The sequence below is a fragment of the Balaenoptera physalus genome (genome assembly GCF_965194825.1).
Source record: "Balaenoptera physalus genome assembly, chromosome: 1".
Taxonomy (NCBI): domain Eukaryota; kingdom Metazoa; phylum Chordata; class Mammalia; order Artiodactyla; family Balaenopteridae; genus Balaenoptera; species Balaenoptera physalus.
Window position 1 is genome coordinate 141,155,290 of NC_138882.1, and position 18,718 is coordinate 141,174,007.

The 18,718-nt window shown below is 37.4% G+C and overlaps 1 protein-coding gene and 1 long non-coding RNA gene across 2 annotated transcripts in view; one reads left to right on the forward strand and one right to left on the reverse strand.

Annotated features, from left to right (window-relative positions):
* LOC309657139 overlaps positions 1-18,718 on the forward strand; it is a 68,495-nt gene that overhangs the window by 26,401 nt on the left and 23,376 nt on the right. The window lies entirely within an intron of this gene.
* The window catches only part of UBE2U (ubiquitin conjugating enzyme E2 U), a 77,131-nt gene that overhangs the window by 2,812 nt on the left and 55,601 nt on the right, over positions 1-18,718 (reverse strand). The window contains exon 10 of the mRNA XM_082453896.1: positions 9,505-9,599. Within this exon, the coding sequence (XP_082310022.1) occupies positions 9,505-9,599 (95 nt within the window). The remainder of the gene's footprint in view (positions 1-9,504; positions 9,600-18,718) is intronic.

The following is an 18,718-nucleotide window of genomic DNA, read 5'->3' on the forward strand; positions in this document are numbered from 1 at the left end:
ACTCCTAAACTAGTCACTGGCAAGGGAAATGGGATTACCATGATTGGGTAGTCAGTTGTTGGGGTGGAATGAATGTTGGGAGTCAATGACCTTGACCATTTGCCCTCTTAGTTCCTGTGCTGTTAAAACAAAACAAAAAACACTCCCAGGAAGCATAAAAAGAAATCTTAGCTAGATTAGCAGAGCATAATGCAAAACAAACATAAAAATGTTTCCTCATGACATAGAAAAAGTAAACATTATTTTGAACCTTTTTCCTCCAGAAAATCTTAAGCATTATAAATTGTTCTGAGAAACCTTGGATTTACTGATTGGAATCAATAACAATAACTTTGTTACTATGTTAAAATAAGTTACAGAAGCACAAATTCTAATTGCCTTACAGTTTGTATGCCTTTCTTGGGATGGATCCTCAAAACCCTGCTTCTTAAAATTTTTTCTAATCCTAAAATAATTTAGTTGGTGAAGATACTAAGTTCTGTTCTGATTGGTGGGCTCTGATTATTGCCCAGTGGTTTATTTCCATTCACTTCTGTATCAGTTTGAGGTCAGTTAGAAAAACAAAGCCCTGGAGGGCACAGTCAAGATGGTGGACTAGGAGGATGTGGAATTCGTGCCTCTGCACAACTAGGGCACCTACCAGGCGCTGGTGGGGGACCACAGACACCTAAGGGGACGGGAGGAACCCCCAACAACCAGTTGTTTCAATTATATTTTTATTTTTCCTAATATATTTTTTATCTTTCTAATTTTATTTTGTTTTTTATTCTTTGTTATTGTACTGCTCCTTTTTTGCTTTTTTTTTTTTTTGCCTCACCACACAGCTTGCAGGATCTTGGTTCCCAGGCTGGAGGTAGGGCCTGAGCTCCTGTGGTGGGAGCTCCAAGCCCAAACCACTGGACTAACAGAGAACCTCAGACCCCAGGGAATATTAATTAGAGTGAGGCCTCCCAGAGGTCCTCACCTCGGCACCAAGACCTCGCTCTATCCAACTGTCTGCAAACTCCACTGCTGGACACCTCAGGCCAAACAACCAGTAAGACAGCAATACAGCCCCACTGATCAAAAAAAAAAAAAAATGAAATGACAAAAAAATATGTTACAGATGAAGAAGCAAGGTAAAAACCTACAAGACCAAATAAATGAAGACGAATAGGCAACCTACCTGAAAAAGAATTCAGAGTAATGATAGTAAAGATGATCCAAAATCTCAGAAACAGAGTGAAGAAAATACAAGAAATATTTAACAAGGATCTAGAAGAACTAAAGAGCAAACAAACAGTGATGAACAACACAATAACTGAAATTAAAAATACTCTAGAAAGAATCAACAGCAGAATAACTGAGGCAGAAGAATGGATAAGTGACCTGGAAGATAAAATGGTGGAAATAACTGCCAGGGAGCAAAACAAAGAAAAAAGAATGAAAAGAACTGAGGACAGTCTCAGAGACCTTGGGGACAACACTAAACACACCAACATTCGAATTATAGGGGTCCCAGAAGAAGAAGAGAAAAAGAAAAGGTGTGAGAAAATATTTGAAGAGATTATAGTCAAAAACTTCCCTAACATGGGAGAGGAAATAGTCAATCAAGTCCAGGAAGCACAGAGTCCCATACAGGATAAACCCAAAGAGAAACACGTCGAGACACATATTAATCAAACTATCAAAAATTAAATACAAAGAAAAAATATTAAAAGCAGCAAGGGAATAGCAACAAATGACATACAAGGGAATCCCCATGAGGTTAACAGCTGATCTTTCAGCAGAAACTCTGCAAGCCAGAAGGGAGTGGCAGGACATATTTAAAGTGATGAAAGGGAAAAACCTAGAGCCAAGATTACTCTCCCCAGCAAGGATCTCATTCAGATTCGATGGAGAAATCAAAAGCTTTACAGACAAGCAAAAGCTATGAGAATTCAGCACCACCAAACCAGCTTTACAACAAATGCTAAAGGAACTTCTCTAAGTGGGAAACACAAGAGAAGAAAAAGGCCCAAAAAAGCAAACCCAAATCAATTAAGAAAATGGTAATAGGAACATACATATCGATAATCACCTCGAACATAAATGGATTAAATGCTCCAACCAAAAGACACAGACTGGCTGAATGGATACAAAAACAAGGCCTTTATATATGCTGTCTACAAGAAACCCACTTCAGACCTAGACACACATACAGACTGAAAGTGAGGGGATGGAAAAAGCCATTCCATGCAAATGGAAATCACAAGAAAGCTGGAGTAGCAATACTCATATCAGATAAAATAGACTTTAAAATAAAGACTGTTACAAGAGATAAGGAAGGACACTACATAATGATCAAGGGATCAATCCAAGAAGAAAACATAACAATTATAAATATTTATGCTCCCAACATAGAAGCACCTCAACACATAAGGCAAATGCTAACAGCCATAAAAGGAGAAATCGACAGTAACACAGTAATAGTGGGGGACTTTAACACCCCACTTATACCAACAGACAGATAATCCAGACAGAAAATAAATGAGGAAACACAAGCTTTAAATGACACAATAGATCTGAAAGACTTAATTGATATTTTTATGACAATCCACCCGAAAGCGGAAAAATACATTTTCTTCTCAAGTGCACAAGGAACTTTCTCCAGAATAGAGCACATCTTGGGTCACAGATCCAACCTTGGAAAATTTACGAAAACTGAAATCATATCAAGCATCTTTTCCAACCACAATGCTATGAGATTAGAAATCAATTACAGGAAAAAAACAGTAAAAAACACAAATACATAGAGGCTAAACAGTGCTCTGCTAAATAACCAAGAGATCACTGAAGAACTCAAAGAGGAAATAAAAAAATACCTAGAAACAAATGACAACAAAAACACGATGATCCAAAACCTACGGGACGCAGCAAAAGCAGTTCTAAGAGGGAAGTTCATAGCAATTCAAGCTCACCTCAAGAAACAAGAAAAATCTCAAATAAACAAACTAATCTTACACCTAAAGCAATTAGAAAAAGAACAAAGGAAACCCAAAATTAGTAGAAGGAAAGAAATAAAAAAGATCAGAGCAGAAATAAATGAAATAGAAACAAAGAAAACAATAGCAAAGATCAATAAAACTAAAAGCTGGTTCTTTGAGAAGATAAACAAAATTGATAAACCTTTAGCCAGACTCATCAAGAAAAAAAGGGAGAGGATTCATATCAATAAAATTAGCAATGAAAAAGGAGAGAATACAACTGAAACCACAGAAATACAAAAGGCCATAAGAGACTACTACAAGCAACTATATGCCAATAAAATGGACAACCTGGAAGAAATGGACAGATTCTTGGAAAAGTACAAGCTTCCAAGATTAGACCAGGAAGAATTAGAAAATATAAACAAACAAATCACAGGTAATGAAATTGAAACTGTGATTAAAAATCTTCCAACAAACAAAAGTCCAGGACCAGATGGCCTCACAGGCAAATTCTATCAAACATTTAGAGAAGAGTTAACACCTAACCTTCTCAAACTCTTCCAAAAAACTGTGGAGGGAGGAACACTCCCAAACTCATTCTATGAGGCCACCATCACCCTGATACCAAAACCAGACAAAGATATCACAAAAAAAGAAAATTATAGACCAGTATCACTGATGAACATAGACACAAAAATCCTTAACAAAATACGAGCAAACAGAATCCAACAACACAGTAAAAGGATCATACACCATGATCAAGTGGGATTTATCCCAGGGATGCAAGGATTCTTCAATATACACAAATCAATCAATGTGATATATCATATTAACAAATTAACAACTTTGTTATACAATTATTATACAATTAACAAAGTGAAGAGTAAAAACCATATGATCATCTCACTAGATGCAGAAAAAGCTTTTGACAAAATTCAGTACCCATTTATGATAAGAACCCTCCAGAAAGTGGGCAGAGAGGGAACCTACCTCAACATAATAAAAGCCATATGCAACAAACCACAGCAAACATCATTCTCAATGGTGAAAAACTGAAAGCATTTCCTCTAAGATCAGGAACAACACAAGGATGTCCACTCTTGCCACTATTATTCAACATAGTATTGGAAGTCTTAGCCACAGCAATCAGAGAAGAAAAAGAAAGGGAATACAAATTGGAAAAAAGAAGTAAAACTGTCACTGTTTGCAGATGACATGATACTATACATAGAAAATCCCAAAGATGCCACCAGAAAGCTACTAGAACTAATCAATGAATTTGGTAAGGTTGCAGGATACAAAACTAATGCACAGAAATCTCTTGCATTCCTATACACTAACAACGAAAGATCAGAAAGAGAAATTAAGGAAACACTCCCATTTACCATCGCAACAAAAAGAATAAAATACCTAGGAATAAACCTACCTAAGGAGGCAAAAGACTTGTATTCAGAAAACTATAAAACACTGATGAAAGAAATCAAAGGTAACATAAACAGATGAAGAGATATACCATGCTCCTGGATAGGAAGAATCAATATTGTGAAAATGGCTATACTACCCAAAGCAATCTACAGGTTCAATGCAATCCTTATCAAATTACCAATGGCATTTTTCACAGAACTAGAACAAGAAATTTTACAATTTGTATGGAAACACAAAAGACCCCGAATAGCCAAAGCAATCCTGAGAAGGAAAATCGGAGCTGGAGGAATCAGACTCCCTGACTTCAGACTATACTACAAAGCTACAGTATGGTACTGGCATGAAAACAGAAATATAGATCAATGGAACAAGATAGAAAGCCCAGAGGTAAACCCACGCACCTATGGTCAACTAATGTATGACAAAGGAGGCAAGGATATACAATGGAGAAAGACAGTCTCTTCAATAAGTGGTGTGGGGAAAACTGGACAGCTACATGTAAAAGAATGAAATTAGAACACACCCTAACACCATACACAAAAATAAACTCAAAATGGATTAAAGGCCTAAATGTAAGGCGAGACACTATAAAACTCTTAGAGGAAATCATAGTCAGAACACTCTATGACATAAATCACAGCAAGATCCTTTTTGACCCACCTCCGAGAGTAAGGGAAATAAAAACAAAAATAAACAAATGGGACCTAATGAAACTTAAAAGCTTTTGCACAGCAAAGGAAACCATAAACAAGACGAAAAGAATGGGAGAAAATATTTGCAAATGAAGCAATGGACAAAGGATTAATCTCCAAAATATACAAGCAGCTCATGCAGCTCAATATCACAAAAACAAACAACCCTAACCAAAAATGGGCAGAAGACCTAAATAGACATTTCTCCAAAGAAGATATACAGATGGTCAATAAATGCATGAAAAGATGCTCAACATCACTAATTATTAGAGAAATGCAAATCAAAACCACAATGAGGTATCACCTCACACGGGTCAGAATGGCCATCATCAAAAAATCTACCAAAAATAAATGCTGAAGAAGGTGTGGAGAAAAGGGAACCCTCCTGCACTGTTGGTGGGAATGTAAATTGATACAGCCACTATGGAGAACAGTATGGAGGTTCCTTAAAAAACTAAAAATAGAACTACCATACGACCAAGCAATCCCACTACTGGGCATATAGCCTGAGAAAACCATAATTCAAAAAGAGTCGTATACCACAGTGTTCACTGCAGCACTATTTACAATAGCCAGGACATGGAAGCAACCTAAATGTCCATCAACAGATGAATGGATAAAGAAGATGTGGCACATATATACAATGGAATATTACTCAGCCATAAAAAGGAACAAAATTGAGTTATTTGTAGTGAGGTGGATGGACCTAGAATCTGTCACACAGAGTGAAGTAAGTCAGAAAGAGAAAAACAAATACCATATGCTAACGCATATATATGGAATTTTTAAAAGCGGTACTGATGAAACTGGTGGCGGGGCAGGAATAAAGACAGAGACGTAGAGAACGGACTTGAGGGCATGGGGGGGAAGGGGAAGCTGGGATGAAGTGAGAGAGTAGCATTGATGTATATACACTACCAAATGTAAAATGGATAGCTAGTGGGAAGCAGCCGCATAGCACAGGAAGATCAGCTCGGTGCTCTGTGACCACCTAGAGGGGTGGGATAGGGAGGGTGGGAGGGAGGCTCAAGAGGGAGGGGATGTGGGGATATATGTATACATATAGTTGATTCATTTTGTTGTACAGTAGAAACTAACACAGCATGGTAAGGCATTTATACTCCAATAAAGATGTGAAAAAAAAAAAAAGAAAGAAAAAGAAAAACAGAGCCCTTACAAGTAATACAAGAATGAAGGGTTCAATATATGAAACAAGGATTATACACGTGTGGGAAGACCTGGAGCAGTGAGGTCTGGAAGGCCATAGCTGGAGAACCAGAGGAGTATCACTGCCTATGTTAGCCTGATGCACTGACATGAGTGGGAAAACCAGCACGAGATGCTGCACACATCCAACCACCCCAAGTGGGACAAACACTGTGAGCTCATGGAGATTTCTGTGAAGCCGTCACATCTGTAAAGCGAGAGTTTGTGAAGAGTTGCATGAAACTGCTGTGTCTGAGGAAGCTGCCATGTATGATACACACAACTTCTCAAGAATTACGGCCTTTTCTCCACTCCCACCTCCAAAATCTCAGATGAATTTTTTCACATTGGCAAACTATGACATGCTAACCCTCTCTGCAAAAGGGAAGCACAGAGTTCATTCCTTTTCCAGCTGAGTCATATTTTCCTTTGGTATCCTGTACAAGTTCACTCTTGCTACATAATAAACAACCACAAGATCTCAGTGACATATGACAGCAAGCATTTGTTTAGGTCACGCATCTGCAGGTCAGCTGCGGGTTAGTTTCTGCGGGTTGGGGATGGCTGGGAAGCTTGGCTGGGAAGCTTGGTGACCAGAGGGCTAGTCCAGGCATGTTCTTGTGATGATGGCAGGAGTGAAAAAGAGCAAGCCAAATTGCACAAACCCTTCCCTTCCCGTATTCCATTGGTCAAAACAGTCACATGGCAAAGCTCAAAGTCAAGGGTCAAGGGAGTACATTTTGCCCATGGTGGTGGAACAGGATAGGGAGTGAATGTTTCTGAACACTAATCTAATTGGCCACAACCTCTTAGGTACAGTCTCTTCTCTCAGCAGTAAGATTAGACACAAAGGAGAGTCTATTCCAATTTCAAAGAGGACATGACTCAGAACTAGAAATCAAATGAGTTTCTGGACATGCCTTAAAATGTTCTCTCTTCCAGCTCACTTTTCTTACTTTTTCTCATTCATCATGAATTTATCCCCCCTTTTTCCAAAATCACAGGGTTGCTGAAACAGTGACAACTCTACTCCATTCTATCATTCATTCACTCATTTTTTCATGAGCATTGAATGACTACTATATGCCAAGCACCATGCTGAGAGGTAAGCAGCCCCTTCCCTAAAGGAGACTGGCAGTAAAGAGACCACTATAACATAGCACGTGTGGTGGACAGACTCTCAGCTGGCCTGTCATGATCCCCACATTCTGGTGTTCACACCTTTGTGTAATCCCCTCCCTTTTGAGTGTGGGTAGGACTTGCTACTTGCTTCTAATCAATCGAATGTGACAAAGGTAATGGAACCTCACTCCCATGATTATGTTATATTATATAAGTTTCTACCTTACTATCAGACTTGTTCTAAAGAATTTCCTTGCTGACTGGCTGAAGTAGGAGGCTACGCTGGGAAAGCCCACAAGGCGATGAACTGCAGCAAGCCTTAAGAGCAGAGCGAGGCCTCCAGCATACAGCCAGCAAGAAGCTGGGCCCTCGGTCCTAAAGACAAAAGGAAGTGAATTTTGTCAGCAACTTCAGTGAGCTTACAGCAAGCAAATTCTTCCCTGTTCCAGCCGCCAGGTGAGAATGCAGCCCAGCTGATGCCTTGATCACAGCCTTATGAGATCCCAAGCAGAGGATCCTGCTACATTGTGCCTTGACTGTGGGCACATATAAACTGTGAAATAACACGTATGTGTTGTTTTAAGCCATTTAGTGTGCGGTAATTTATTACATAGCAATAGAAAACTAATAGAGCATGATAAGACACGATAGAGTGCTATGATGGCTCACAGGGAAAGTTTTCTAGAGAAGGTAATACCTGAGCTGAATCTCAGGATGAGTAGGTACTAGAAAGGAAGAAAAAGGAGGGAATGATGTTGGGAACTGGGGGGCGGGGGGGTATGAGAAAACACAGAGCACCTCTCAAATTTTTTTGAAATGAAGGAGGGAATAAACAGCCATGACCTATTAGATCAGTGTGGTGTTTAGGGAGTAAGTAGGACAAAGAATTTTAGATTCGCTTGAAACATAAGCAGATTTGAGCTATAGAAAGCAGTCTGACAAAGCATGGACAGAAATTGTTGTAATCATCAACTTAACGAAATGATCTCTTCCACTGGTGAAGATGGGGGGTGGGGGGATGTTGGAGGAGAGAACTGCAGAGAGGAGTAGAGAATTCATGGAGGAAGCAGAGAGTAAGGCTGGAGAAAGCAACATTTCTTACCAATTCTTCCAGGTACCTTGAATCTGGAATAAGGCACAGTTGAATGGAGAAGACTCAGGTTGGTAATTTAGAGGATGAATCCGCGTGACACACCAAAACAAGTAGGAGCAAGAGAAGTAGATACTGAGCCAGGGAAAAGAAAGAGATGGGGGGCAGGACCTTGAACAATCACTGAATGAAGGTTAATGCCTGTGTCTGGCGTTTGTATGCTGTTGTGTTTCAAGGACAGGCAACAGCAAAAGCAGCAAAGAATAGTTTAGAGGACTTCCCAGTTCACAAAGAATTTTTACCTCCATGGAGTCATTTAGTCACAAGAATCCTCTGACATAGGGAAGGATATTAGAAACAAATATTTACTGAACATCTTCCATGTGCCCAGTACTAGCTGAGGATGAAGAAACTGAAGCTCAGAGGTTAAGAGACTCTCCTATAATTACATAGACGTGGTATCTAAACCCAAGTTCTCTGACCCCGAATGTTTTGCTTTCCCTCCTATAGTAGCTGATTTCCATAAGTTACCAGTTCTCTCTTCCTGCTCAAGACCTACCCCCAATCTGTACCAAATGTTTCTTTGAAAAAATATTAATTCTAAAAATAGTACTAGAAACATCTCAACTAATATTATTCCTTTCTTTTCAACCATATTGCATGTATCTCTGAATTTAAAATGAGTTCTAGGAATTAATTTATTTAGTGTTTTGCTTATTTTTGCTGCTTTTATACATTTGAAACTTAGCCTTGGATTTTCAAATTGTGTATTCACCTATCAAAGGCTACAAAACTTGAAAGTATAACTAATTCATTTTTTTTCAAAGCTCCAATTCTTATGTAAGTAACTTACTGAATTTATTTTGTCAGAAAGAGTTAAAGCAGCTTTAAAAAGTGAACACAGGATTAGGCCTCACATATCTAAAACTTATTTGAACTGAATAAAAATTTAAATTTATTATTATGACTAGTATTTCACTTCTAAAAACAAAGTAAAACAAATAGATTGAACTCAGTTTACCTGGAGTTGTGCAGAGATAACTTCTTTCAGTTGGATAATTGGTTTTGTGAGGCTTTTTATTTTCTCTAGCAATCCGAGCCATGGCAGCAGCATACCTAGAATAACAAAAAGAAGAAATTATCACTTGTGAATATAAATGGAAAGGCCAAACACAATTTTTAGAAAAATAATATAAAAAAATCACATCATTGTTAAGTTTTGATGTCAATGTGGTGAATGAGTTAGTGAGTTTTTCCCCCTGTTTTCTCAAAGAGTATGTATAAGGTTTGAACGACCCATTCTTGAAAGTTAGGTAGAAAACACCTATTAAAAACATTTGTACTTAGTAAAGAAGAAGAAGAAGAAGAAGAACAAGAGGAAGAGGAAGAAGAACAAGAGGAAGAGGAAGAAGAAGGAGGAGAAGGAGAAGCGAAAGAAGAAGAATGAATTTTGGGAAGTGTATATTACTTTTGAGAAAAATAAGACAAATCAAATGAAACAGACAAGCAGAGCAATGGGCTTTGACAATGGTGCCATGCTGAGTATTGACTAATGCAATGGTAAACTGAAATTATTCCAGTATGTGTTTTCCAACAGAATAGTACTTAGAAAAGTAAACAAATATGACGTTAGATTAATATTTTAAGAGTAATAAAAACATCATTTGGTAGAGCAAGGTATGTTAGCTTCCTGGGAGTGCCATAACAAATTACCACAAACATGGCAACTTAAAATAACAGAAATTTAATCTCTCCCAGTTTTGGAGGCTAAAGTCTAGACCCACGGTGTTGGCAGGACCATGCTTCCCCTGGAGGCTTTAGGGGAGAACACTTCTTTGGCTCTTCCTAGCTTCTACTGGCTCCCAGCAACCCTTGGTGCCCCTTGGCTTACAGCTTCGTCACTCCGATCTCGGCCTCCATTGCCACATGGCCTTCTTCCTGGTGTCTCCCTGCCCTCCTCTTCTTAGAAGGAAACCAGTTACTGGACTTAGAGCCCAACTTAATCTGCTATAGATCATCTTAACTAATTATATCTTCAAAGATACTATTTCAAAATAAGGTCATAATCTGAGGTTCTGGGTGGACAAGAGTTTTGGGGGAACACTGCAACCCTTGCAAAAGGGAAAAATTCTACCAGAAAAATTCATGACATATCCTGGAAAAAACCCACCACCTGGTAGGAGATATCAAGGAGCCCAAGTCAAGCTACAATAGCATTTCCTTAGAGAAGGAGTTCATATATGGAAATGAAAGTTTTTACAAAAATTTCTTTTGGGGATGACTAAATTTTTTAATACATTATGACAAGAAAACTTTTGGTGAAAATATTGTTTATTGTAATTGAAATTAAGTGGAATAGAAATGCTTTTGTCTCACAGGTGTACCTCACTTACACAATACTTCTGAAAAGTTCATTCATTTGAAAAACATTCATTGAGCATGTACCTTGTGCCAGGCACTGTTCTAGGAGCTAATGATACAGGAAGAACAAGACAGACACGGTCCCTGGCCCCATTGAGAGGAGAAAAAAATAAGCGAATGTGAAAATCAAGATACATCAGTAGTGATATGTACTATGATGAAAATAAAACCTCCAATAACATGCTGTATGGAGGTGCTGAAAGCAGACATCCTTGCATTACTCCTGACATTAGGGTCAAAACATTCAGTCTTTTACGATTATGCATGTTGGCTGTAGTATTTTCATAGATGTGCTTTAGCAGGTTGAGGAAGTTCTTTCCTATTCTTAATTTACTGAGAGTTTTGTTTTTGTTTTTTTTAAATCAGGATTTGGTGTTGAAATTTTCTTCACCTATTGAGACGATCATATGGTTCTTCTTTCTTATTCTATTTTACATTGTTTGAATTTTAAAAATATTAAACCAAGGTTATATTCCTAGCATAAACCTCACTTGGTCATGTATAATCATCATAATTATTTACTATAATTAATTGTGACCAAGTAGGCTTATACCAGGAATGTAACCTTGATTTAACATTTTTAAAAAATCAATATTTAAAATGTTTAAACCATGTTTAAAATGTATATATTTACATTCAGTTTGCTAAATTGTTTTCATCTATGTATAGAAGGTGTATTGATTTGTAGTTTTCTTCATTTGTTTTTGCTTTTCTTATAGTGTCTTTGGTTTTGTTATTGAGGTAATGCTGACTTTATAACATGTGTTGGGAAGTACTCCCTTCTCTTCCATTTTCTGAAAGAGTTTGTACATTGGTATTATGTTTTCCTTAAAATGTCTGGAAAATTCTCCAGTGAAGCCATCTGGCCTTGGACTTGTCTTTGTGTGAAGGCTTTTAGCTATCAACTCAATTTCCTTATTAGACATAGGATTATTTAGGTTATCCATTTCTTTTTAAGTGAGCATTGGTAGATGTCAAGAAATTTGTTTGTCTATGTGGTTGAATTTATTGGTATGAAAAAGTCTTTATCTTCGTTTTAGAGAGATTTTCACAGGGTATAAAACTCTAGGTTAACCATTTCTTTTACTTATTTATTTAACCATGGAAGAATGATGGCCTTTATTTTCTTCAGAAATAATTCCAAACTTACAAGCACGTTGCAAGAATACTACCAACTCCCATATGCCCTACACCCAGATTCCCCAATTGTTCTTTCTTTTAAGCACTTTAAAGTTGCCATCCATTATCTTTTGGCTTCCAAGTTTTCTGACATGAAGTTATTGGTTGCTCTTATCTTTGTTCCTCTACATGCAATGTGTGTGTGTGTTTATCCTTTATTGCTTTTGAGATTTTTCTCTTTATCACTGAGTTACAGCAATTTGATTACAATGTGCCTTGGAATGGTTTCTTTGTACTTCTGCTTCTTGGGACTTATTGAGCTTCTTGGTCTCTGAGTTTATATTTTTTATCAAATTTGGAAAATTTTCAGCCATAATTATTTCTTCATATATTTTTTTCTGTCAGTTTCTTTGGGACACCAATTACATGTATCTCACACCACTAAACTATGTCCCACAGCTCACTGAGGCTTTTTTTCTTAGTCTTTTTTCTCTCTACGCTTATTTTCAAGAGTTTATATTGTTACATTTTCAAGTTCATGAGTCATTTCTTCTTCAGTATCTAAGTTGCTGTTCTTTCCATACAGTGTGTATTTAAAACATTTTTTATTTATTTTATCTCTAGATGTTCCATCGGTCTTTTGTATATCTTCCATTACTTTTCATCACATTCATGACTTTCTTTAGATCCTTGAGTATATTTTATAAGATGTATAAAAGCTGCGTTAAGGTCCATATCTACTTTCTATCATCTCTATTATTTATGAATCTATTTATATTGATATATTTTCTTTTGGTTATGGGTTATATTTTCCTGCTTTTTTGTATGACTGGTCATTTTTGATGGGGTGATGGACAATGTAAATTTTATGTTGCTGGGTGCTGAATTTTGTTATTTTCCTTTATATATAGTTGTCCATTGTTCTGGCATGAAGTTCAGTATCTTACAAATCAGTTCAGTACTGCAAGGTTTGTGTTTAGCCTTCCATATGGGTCTAAAATAGCCTTTATTTGGAGACAAATACAGCCCTACTCCTAAGGCATGACCCTTCTGAAGTCTCCATCCAATGCCCTTTGAATTAAGAGTTCTTGCCTCTCTAACTAGCAGGAACACAAACTATTTCTAGCCTCTGTGAGCCTTGTGTGAATTCCAAACCAAACAAAATCATTAGAATCTTATTTTCCTCAAGGCAAACATGACTTTAGTTAGAAAACAACATAACTTGATCTATACCTTTTCTCCAGTGATAACTCTTTGTCCTCAAAAAACTACATACTATTGATATTTCGTTTTTCATTCAAACATTTGCCTTTTTCTAACTGAAAACATAAATTATAAAAACAAAACTGTTTATTGTCACAATTTTTAAATTGCAATTAAAATGACTATAAGGGCAGGTGCCATAATTATTAAGTTAAAAGTAAAAGAGAAAACCCTAATGCTTGTTCATATTAAATTCTCACATCATTTTGGTGGCTCTGTAAACTGCTACACGTTCTTGAGAAGTCACTCTATGAACATAACAAGCATCATAAAACTTATGGCATCTAGTAACCAGACTTTTGGTAACATGTTCTAAGGGAACTTCTTGGCCTCCTTTTTATTCTTCCCTTCAGGTAAAATATAATCTAATATGCCTATAGGGAACCTTAGCTCTCCTCACTCTCACCCCTGCTCAGACCAAGGCCTAAGCCAATCCACGTATCACATTTCTGTGGCCACGAGGAGTGGGAGGTGTCAGGGGAAACAGGTGGGGGGAATGGGGTAGGTTGTTGCAGGTGTGGGCAAGGGGGAGAGCGAGAGAGAGCAAGAGACAGAGACCCCTCCCTCAAAAGAGTATTCTACGTGGGAGCAGAGCCAAAGAAGCGATTCCCTTGGTGGGGGGAAGCCCAGTATGTGTTTTTGACTCAAAACTCCTCATTCTGAAGAGAGATGTAAGGGGACGCAGCCTTAAGCCATGCTGTTGATAATAAAGGAGGATCCAGCAGATTCTGTGCTACAACCAGAAATCCATGGTAAAATGTGAGGGCAACATTCTGAGAGAAAAATTGATTAAATGAATCATATCCATAGGAGGGAAACAATAAAGGGTATTAAATTCATTAAAAAAAATAGTTGAGAGAACTGGGTGTGTTTATTCTAAAAATAGAAAACTTAAGAGGAGGTGGGAGAAAGACATGATGGCTATTTTCTGAGACTGAAAGGGCAAGTCCACAAAACAGAAGAGCCTTATTTGTGTTGTTTCCCAGGACAAGTGGCAGTACTTTCTTTTCTGCCACAGCAGCATCCCTTGAATCATGTCTTCTACCCACATCCACAGCCAAGCCTGGATCCTCAGTGTCTGAGCTGATTCTGGGTCTAATCGAACATAGCATTCGTTGTAGCATCTGGTAGGCCTGGATTTGAATTTCAGCTCTGTCACTTACTGAGTGTGTGACCTTAGGGAGTTTGTTTTTTAATTTTTTCTGTTAAAATACTCTTTATAAAATGGAGATAATTTCTCATTTTCTGGATGGTTTTGCAGACAAATGTAAAAGCACATGGTAGGTGTTCAAGAAAGTCTGTTAAATGAATGAAAGAAATCTGGAATGGTTGAATATCACAAGGTGCTAGATTTAAGCTAGAAATAAAGACGATTAGAGTTGTGTGAATGTTCCTGAAGTACTGAGCTTCCTGTCTCTAAAAACATCTAAGCAGAGATTAAGCAAAATTATTTTTTAAAAGGAATTTTCTCTTTGTCTAATTTTTTCCATGTCTTTATTTTATTTTTTTAACACCTTTATTTGAGTATAATTGCTTTACAATGGTGTGTTAGTTTCTGCTTTATAACAAAGTGAATCAGCTATACATAAACATATATCCCCATATCCCCTCCCTCTTGCGTCTCCCTCCCATCCTCCCTATCCCACCCCTCTAGGTGGTCACAAAGCACCAAGCTGATCTCCCTGTGCTATGCGGCTGCTTCCCACTAGCTATCTATTTTACATTTGGTAGTGTATATATGTCCATGCCACTCTCTCACTTTGTCCCAGCTTACCCTTCCCCCTCCCTGTGTCCTCAAGTCCACTCTCTATGTCTGCGTCTTTATTCCTGTCCTGCCTCTAGGTTCTTCAGAACCATTTTTTTTTTAGATTCCATATATATGTGTTAGCATACGGTATTTGTTTTTCTCTTTCTGACTTACTTCACTCTGTATGCATGTCTTTATCTTAAAAGGGACATTTCCCATGCTCATTCTAATGCCAATTCTCTCTTTAACCACTAGATGGCATTCAAGGTTTAATCTTTGGGGAATAAAAAACTAACATTTCTCCTTAAAAATGCATTAAATATATAATTATGTAAACCTACAAAAACAATGTTTAACTTCAATAGCCCTGAAAGGATAGCATAAACATACATTAAGTTAATGTACTCAGCATAAATATTTTCTATATAATTGGAGAAATTGGAATCAAACATAGTTATGCTAGAGGAAGATCACATATTTTTGTGAGTTAAAACACACACTCAAAAATCAGACACTACAGGAACTTAGAAATAATATATATTAACTCCTTAATTTAAAACACAGTACAACTAAGAGTTTATTTTATAAATATTAGAAAGTTTTATGTTGGTATTTGATATAATATATGCTAATTACTTTATATAGAAGGAAAAAGGAACTAACACTGTTTAATAATAGAATTTAAGATTGACTGAAAAAGTGCAAAACTTTTCCACAAAAGCAGACTTTATTTGTGCTAGCAACTGGGTAGGCAATATTTTTACATTTACCTGAAAAACTTAAGCTTTTAATAAGCACATATTAATGGCAGATAGGAAATAAAGTTTTAGTTTTCAAAAACAATATGTGTTTATCAATAACTGGGCAAGTTGGTTAATCTCTTTGTGCCTCATGTTTCTCTCATTAGTAAACTGCAGATAGAGCTACCTCTAGTTTTCCACAATTTCCGTACAGAAACCTGGGGGTGACAATCCAGTTGAAAAGGGAGGCTAGGAACCTTCTCTTGAAGCTATGTCTGTATAATAAGGGAAGTGGTCTGACTTGGAGTGTAGGTTGATTTGTTGTGTCTTTGAAGGAGGCTGATAGATAGTCTCGTGGGTTACACTTAGAGGCGTGCGCTTACACTTAGAGGTATAACTGTCCACTCCACAGTGTGGCCAGTATTACGTTAGGAAATGAAGGGAGAATGCCTGGCACACAGTAGATGCTTCGCCATATTAGTTCCGGTTTCCTTTGTATAGATACTTCGAAGTAGGGACAAGGGCAATATTCTTTCCTGATGCTACGTAGAATGTAAAACTTCTCCAGAATTGATAACTTTTATTTCGATAACTTGCTGCCTGACAAAGCTTAGACGACTGGCATAGTTCTTTCCATGACCACATTAGCAATCACTGGGTATAGAGTATGATGTAAAAGTAGTGTTATATGTGCTTAAGGATAGTCAAAAGAACAGCTTCCACTGCTTTCTGACTTTGTATCTTTCACTTTCTCCTGAGAAAATAAATATGAACTATTGATTAGATTCTAGATTCATATTCTTTCCCATGTCTTGGTAGAAATAAAGCATTTGCAGGAATAGCCAAGACCGGCAAGGCAATAGGAAAGAAAAAAAGGCCTTAGAAATGAACGCCAAACCAAATGATCAGTTCATGAATATTTATGAGTTGCTTATAATGCCAATGAGTTCCTATTAATACTAACTAAAAACATGTGTAAAACTTAAGAATTTGCATAAAATATTCATGACAGTCATTTATATTTCCAGTTTTCAATCACTGTTCTATGACTATACCCTTAGAATACCCAAAATATAACCATAATCTCTATATTAGAATGGGCACCTTCATTTTACTTTTCCTAAAAGTAACTGCCTTCACATTTAATCCTCCTATTAAGTGGGGAAACAGGGTAAGTATGCATCATTCAAGAAACACTAATTGAGTGCCAGGTACCAGGCTAAGTGCAGAGAATACAAAGCTACAAGAACAGTCCTGCCCTGGTCACTCTGCATGAACAGATGAATCTCCCCACCACAGGCGCTGAAAGAGACAGGAACAGACTGCTACAGAAGGAGAGGATGGGGGGACATGGGAGCCTGAATCATGGACCATTCCACAAAACACAATGGAGCTGGATCTTCATGCCATCCTTGTGGAGCACTTTGCCAGGCTGAAAAGATGACAGGACGGAGAAGGGAAAAGAACCAAGGGCATAATGGGGCTAAAATAAATGTGGTTATGATAGGTGTTGTTTTCCGGTTTCTACACTGAGAAAATTTCACAATTTTTACATTTCTATTTTTATTCTCTAAAAACGTTGGGGGACATGGGCTTTTGTCAACCCCTCTCCTTGGGAACTAATATTTATTGAATGTCCATGTGCCAACACTATGTGGTTTATATATATATATATATGATCTCACTCAAGAGATCAAATGCAAAACAAGTTTGCAAGGTAGGTAATATCTCCTTTTAACAGATAAGGAGACAAGCTCAGAGAGGGTAAGAATTTCTCCAAGATCTATCTGACACTACAGCCCATGTCCTTTCCCATGCTGCCTCCAAAGAAAGATTTTCCATGTGAGAACTGAACTAGGGCCACAGTAGGAAAAGTATGAATAATAGCGAACCTCGAGTACTTCCTATGTACCAGATACTGTTTGAAGCAATCTACGTGTATGTATTAGTGTATTTAATCCTCACAATCTCCTTGGGAGGTGGGTAGAGTTATTACTGCCATTTAACAGATAAGGGAACTGAGGGACAAAGCAGTCAGATAACATGCCCGAGGTCACAGAGCTGGTAATTGGCAGAGCCAGGATTCAGATGCAAAGAGTCTGGCTGCAGTGTCCCTGCATTTAAGCACCCCATGTTCCACCTTTTAACTCAGACTGAATCCTAACTTGAGACCCTGCTGGGAAAGATATCCCAGACAGAAAGCACAAAGTGGTGAGAAGATCTTATGTTCCCAAACAATAGTGGGGGAAAAAAAAAAGAATTTAGGGTAGCTTAAGAATCGGGTCTTGATTGATGAGGGGATGGGAGGACAGTAGGAGGAGGGGTATGAGGCAGGAGAGATACGTCTCTCTTTTTCCTGAAGGCTCTGCAGATGAAAGGCTCTCAATTTGCATTTTCTGGGTTCTTTTAAAGGGGACATTTCAGCGCGAGGAAAGTTTTCTCTGTTTTCAAATATTAAAAACAGAGAGATGCAAAAGGTATTATATTGCACGTACACAGAGACCAATTACTCACTTGCATAGATTCCCAAACATTTCCTACTTGAAACTCTGAATTGACCACTTTGTTATACCTCATGTATTTTGATGAACATGAGACTTTTAATAATTATTTAAAAAGAAGTTGATTCCACCATACTTTATATTTTTGCATGCTCAAATATTTATGCTGTAATAAAATTATGTAGATAAATGTAATATCTTTTAGATACTTTATTTAAATAATGTTTAAATCAATGTTTTGTTATCATCTGATCTAAATATATTCTCATCAACCACCAGATGGCATAAGGTGTGAGAGTTTTATTCTGACAGGGTCACCACGCACATGATATCTGACCTATAACTTCAAAATAATGTATTTAGGAAAATGTTCTAGCATTCAAACAGTTCACAATTATTTCAGCCATATGGAGAAGTGGGTGGATAAGTTGAAAATGACATGGT